Source organism: Aulonocara stuartgranti (assembly GCF_965226115.1).
Source record: "Aulonocara stuartgranti genome assembly, chromosome: 7".
Lineage (NCBI taxonomy): Eukaryota > Metazoa > Chordata > Actinopteri > Cichliformes > Cichlidae > Aulonocara > Aulonocara stuartgranti.
This window is the reverse complement of record NC_138945.1, coordinates 27989990-27995989: the sequence shown is the minus strand read 5'-3', so window position 1 is coordinate 27995989 and position 6000 is coordinate 27989990. Positions and strand designations below refer to the sequence as shown.

At 41.9% G+C, this 6000-nt stretch overlaps 1 protein-coding gene across 3 annotated transcripts in view; it reads left to right on the top strand.

Moving 5' to 3' along the window:
* The first annotated feature begins 1370 nt into the window (after positions 1–1370).
* The window catches only part of nsmfa (NMDA receptor synaptonuclear signaling and neuronal migration factor a), a 45705-nt gene continuing 41075 nt past the window's right edge, over positions 1371–6000 (top strand). For all 3 annotated transcript variants that reach the window (XM_082539728.1, XM_082539727.1, XM_082539726.1), the window contains exon 1: positions 1371–1676. In XM_082539728.1, the coding sequence (XP_082395854.1) occupies positions 1606–1676 (71 nt within the window). In that variant the 5' untranslated portion in view covers positions 1371–1605. The remainder of the gene's footprint in view (positions 1677–6000) is intronic.

Here is a 6000-nt window from a genome sequence, read left to right as displayed (position 1 = left end):
CAATACATGAAACAACAAATCCTTAAACACGGATAAACAGAAACAAGAAACTAATAATAATCTATCATCATCATCACCACAAGCACTACAAGAGAATAAGAAAACAATCCATAATGCAAAAACACACCAAAATAACTGAAACACAGATTTATCATAAAACCCAACAAAGCACCAGAGAAACATAAAGAACAATCTATCATTCAAAAATAAACCAAACCATAACAACTCAAAATGCTGGGTCAAACTGACCCAGAACCATGACAAAAAGGCCAATAGTATATATGAACAAAGTAAGATTCTTAATTGCTGGTATATTATCAAATCTATACATTCTATATCTAATATTTCCATTCATCATGAGAGAAGCTACACCCTGTACACCTCAGACTTTCAGTGTAACTCCAGGTCAGAAATATGATAATATTCTGCAGTATTAGTGATGGATGGTGGTCTGGAAGGAATCATCTGCTTCTGAATGTGAATGAGACCAGAGACGAGACCAGAGACATGGTGATCGTCTTCAGAAGGAAGACAACGGCTATCCTGGGAAAGCATGTTGATATGGTGAGGTAGTATGGCATCCACGTTGAACTGGAAGACCAACACAGTAAATGAAGTGTATGCAAAAAAAGCAAGCTGACATCCATCAATGTCTACAGTAAATGATGGAGATTTTCAGTCACCCAGGACTTCAGGACTTGTAGCAAGTGCAGTGTACTTTGCTGTTGTCTGCCGTGGGAGCAGATAATATTATCATTATTATTTTTACTATTATTATTATTTCAACTGGTGTAACAAAAGAATTTCCCGAAAATGGGATAAATAAAGTATTTGGGGTATATACGAGTCCAATGGTCAACACAATTCAACTGCTGAATTTCAAATTCATCTAAATGTAAAAACAGAATAAGAAGAAATAGAACAAAGCACACGCTAAAGCTCCAGTGGTATTATTAATTGAAGAAATATTTACAGAGCGCTGCAGTGCCTCATCCTGTCTTTGGTTGAGTAGGAGCCAGTTACAGCGTTTGTGTATGTGTGTGTTAGAGGGGGTGGATGGGGCTTTCACCAAAATGACCGTTTATGTAACACCAGGAAATAAATAAGTAAAGATACAGAGATCACAGTCCCCAAAAAGGAGCATTAGATGAATGGCAGAGGTGGAGGTGGATGACACCACTGTTGCAGATACACGGCTCCCCGCCTCCACCTTTGCGAGCACGATGAGGACGATGGTGATATCGCCAACCCAACAATCCTCCCATTGCATTTTTTTTTATCAATGAGAGAGAGAGAGAAAGGGGGAGGGAGAGAGAGAGAGAGGGGGGGGGGGGGGTATTCTCAGCCTCACTCTGGCAGCTGTGCAGCTACCCCACGTACATGCTCATATCCGGAGAGAGACAGACAGAGTAAGAGAGAGAAAGAGAGAGAGAGAAGACTGACTTCCTTCTTTTTTGCTCTGCAGACGCGTGCGTGACCTATCTGCTCCCGGATTTCCCTGCAAATTTTTTATTTTTTCTTGCGATTTTTATACTGTTTTCATCGTCGCATTCCTCCTTCCTTTGGAATGAACTGTTTTCCTGCCTGCATCGTTTCCATGCCAGCATGGGAACTGCTGTGTCCAAGAGGAAGAATTTAAGAAACGATGCGATTTCTTCTGTGGCAGCAAAAGTTAGGTGAGTGACACTCGGAGCTCTCGGCTTATATCTCAGTGTTATAGTACCCTTAGGAAGTCTTGGCAGGTGTTTTAGCCTTCAGGTGCGAGCGACACGAAGTTCCCAGGTGTGACAGTTTTGCGTTTTGATGGATTACCACTGCGCTATCCTGGATATAGCCAGTCTGCCTTGTAATGCGCAGAGAGGCTCTTTGCGCTTTTGGTGGTTGCTGATTGTCCCGCGTCTAGCTCGGAACGTGCACTGGGGCAAATATCGATTAAAGATCCCAAAACTGAACCTGTTATCAGAAATTGATTACGTGATTAGGATGGCTTCATGCAATTTCCCCATATCTGTGTTTTATGTAATGTAAACCTGCTGCAAGATGTTTGCTCCTGGCGCGTCGGAGTGTTTCTGGATGTTGTGAATGAAGCATCATTGTATAACCAAAGTCATGCAGAGGCAAAATGGGACTGCCGTGACTCAGAGTGTCCCTGATACATTTTCCCAGTTTGCCACCTCTTATTAGCCGCTATTTAAAAAATAAAATAAAAAATCCTGTTATTTGATTGTTATTTCAGTTTAACCAAAAGCTGCTTTTCTGTCTGGCCGCAGAGAATCGAGAAAACAGTACAGCGATGAGACGGCAGCCTTCACTCCGGGGTGGGCAAATGAGCCAGCTGTCGATTAATCAGTCACGGCAATCGATTCTGTCGTTGCACTAATCACCTATCACGACCAGTCATTGGGTCAATCACAGAGGGCAGCACGGGAAACGTCCGTTAATTTTTGCAGGCTGGAAAAACAAGACTCAGACTGTTTGGCACGAGTCCAGCCCGTTAAAACCTATTAGGGACTCAGTCTGAGAGCCGTGCGTGTTTTAAACAGCCAGAACCGCATCCAGCTGTTGCAGCACTACGCAGAGGGAGTAAGGAGGCTGTATCAACGATGCTGCCTTCTTCCTCACATCTGCGAGGCTGCAGTTCGCTGGAAAGCACGTGTGCCTGTGTGTTTCATGTGTCCAGGCATCAAGCGCAGACAGGACGCTACAGTCCCACATGAGCTCGGAATACAAAGCAGCTCTCTGCTTTAGAGGGTGCCTCACAGCAGGGCCCAGTGTTTTTAATTCAGTCCGTGAATGACCTTGACTTGTTCAGACTATAGCGTTCACAGATGTGGGCTGATGTGTTGTTACGTCATTCTCTCAGGGTGTGTGTGCCTTCTTTACATTACACAACCATGCTTTTAGCGATGTTGCTTTTAGCGCAGTGTGTTTTTGTGTCTGTGTGCTGCCCTAAAACGAAGATGAGAATGTGATCCTCCTGCACGATTAGAAAATGGACCCAGAGGAGATCCTGAGCAGGTGTTCCACTGTGAGACCCTGTGTGCCCACCGCAGGGCTGCCACTCTTTTTCTTTCCCCCCTTTGCATCTACAAAGGGACTGCACAAACTGTTACATGTCTGACTCAACTGGTAGCCCCCCCCCCCCCCCCCCCACACACACACACACACCACACCACACATGCTCCCCTCCTTCTTCACTCACATAAGCACAAACACTCAATTTCAGAGCTTATTTATTTATTTTGACTAATAGAAGAATCCACCTCGCCTCCAGTATATGGGAAACAGAGTTGATTCACATCCAATATTTATCAGCCTTTCACCTGCACATAACCTCATGCATGAGGAAGTGAGAATTTAAAAGAATTTAATAAAAGCGCCCCATTTCCATCTCTCTACTTGCACATGCACACGGTTGCATGGATCCCATGTGTGTCTCTTCATACAGCTTTTCTTTTTTTTTGTTTGTTTGCTTGTCTGTTTTTAAGGTTATCTTTTGTGCATTTTGTGCTGATCTTGTATCATGTGCCATGCCAGAATAAGGGAAAGTTAAGCAGCGAGATGCAGATTTGTAACCGTGAGTGGGATTTAATACTTTCTCCCACTAAAATCTGTTTATTGTTAATTTATAGCAACGTGAAGGAAGGAGACTTTGCTTATACATTTTAAGTTACAGCAAATCAGACACGGTAACCTGGAGTTGGAGTCAACCATATGGCATGCCTTTATGTTCCTACATGCTGGAAATGATGCTAGTAGTGAGGCTAGGTCAGGGGTGGGCAACTCCAGGCCTCGAGTGCCGGTGTCCTGCAGGTTTTAGATCTCACCCTGAGTCAACACACCTGAATCAAATGATTAGTTCATTACCAGGCCTCTGGAGAACTTCAAGACATGTTGAGGTGTCATTTAGCCCTTTAAATCAGCTGTGTTGGATCAAGGACACATCTAAAACCTGCAGGACACCGGCCCTCGAGGCCTGGAGTTGCTCACCCCTGGGCTAGGTGCACTAACTGTTCTTATTTTTACCTTAAATCAAGTGATGCTGATCCTTTATGGTTTTCAGAAACTTATAGGCAAATGGCAATACATCTAAACTAAAGTCTGAGTCATTGGAAAAAGTAACTTTAAATATGCTTATTTTTAACTCTTTCTCCAACTCTTATACACTCCCCCACACATCTTTCTGAATTATAAATATCCCCCACTTTTCCTTTTACTATTTCCAAACCATCCCAGATGCCAGTCAGTCTATTTTGACTTCATTAAATGAAACTTCCAGGGGCCTTTTAAGAGCCAGGTATAAATGTCAAGCTTACTTAAACATCTAGCAAACTCACACACTTTTTGTAATACACATAATTATTTATTGTTTTTTATCCTTCCTTGCATACAGCATCAGCGTGATGGAAGAATATGAAATGCCACAAGCAGCGAAAGTTCTGGACTTTAACTTTAAGCTCACACTTGTTAACTAATAACAAGTGTGAGCTTGGTTGACAGTAAAACAATTCCCCACGGCCCCATTTATTAAAACCAAGAAAAGGATCTTTCTCTAACTTAATTATTTCTTCTTGGCAAAACCTGTCACTCTGCTAGTGCTTTACATTGTTCCCTTTAACTAGGAATGCCTTCCAAAGGACTGGCCAAATTAAAAGGTGACGTGGTGATAACAGAAGGACAAAAGAGTGATGACAAATGTTGCAAGGAACCACAATACAAATCATGTACAATATCCAAAATAAAAAACAAAAGAATCCATTGGCAGTGATACCTAAGTGGAGCTGATAATGTGTAACTATGGCGAAAGCTGTAATGCTTAAAGGTCATATGTTATTTTCATGTTATTCATTCCTTATGACTTATGAACTCATTCGTGATTTTTGGAGAATCACATTGTGATAAAAACCTACAAATTTCAAACTCATAGCACCAGAAATCAGTTACAGTTATCCTTAACAAACAATAGATGTTTGCAGTGTGTTTCTTGGCAGTCAGTGCAACAGCTGTTAAGACATTTTAGTCTGTACCAAAGTGGTGGACAGACTGGCATCCGTGTCCTCACAGCCATGCCATTAGCATAGCTAAAAAGAAGAAAAATGTGGTGAGTTTTTAATCTGTTAATAGGTGTGCCTGATTGGAAAGCATGCACAAAGATATTTTCCTCAAGTGATCTCTTTTGTCTTGAGATATGAGGAGGCGTTAGAGGTCTGAATGCTACTGAAGAGACACTGGCTTCTTGTACCCGATGCTCGACAGTGCCTGTGTCATCTTGTGCATGCTTATGGATTTCTGTTATGAAACAGGTCACACTCTCCTCTCCAGCAGCTTCGGTGAGGTAGCTAGTGACAGAGAGTGAGGAGGGAAAGAGAGAGGGGGACAGATTACCTCCTATGTACACACCAGAATTCTGCGACACTGAGCGAGGAAGGAAATGCTTTGATCTGTCGATCAGCCTAAGAGGAAGGCTGTGCTGTGGTTCGGCTGAAGGGCAGTGGACAACAGCTTTCACAGAGCTCTGAGAGTGTGGAAAATGGACTGAAAGATGAAAGACTTTTTTTCTTTTTTTTCTTTTCTTTTTTTTCCAGACTGATGCAAATGAAACATTGTGTTTTAGTTTGTGGAGGACAGTCAGGTGGCCTGCAGTCACTCTGTTATTGGGGGCCAGCGATGTTACATAACTGTTAGAATTTTTTTTTTTTTTTTGTAATTTCGATTTATTCAAACGCCATGGAAAGACTGCCTCCTAAATTTTATAAATCTGATTGTGTTTTGGGCAAAATCATGCTTCGTCGTGCTTTTGCTTATGTTTTTCTCATCCGCTATAAATTATGCACTCCGTGTTTTAAATGTATTCTTACTACTTTATTCATTCTCATTTGAGTGAAAGAAATCGCTATAATATCTACTGTATCTTAACCTCCTTTCCCTCCTGCTTTGTTCAATTTGTGTAATTTGTTCATTTAAAATGCTAAATGATTCACATTTTATTCATTACAGTCT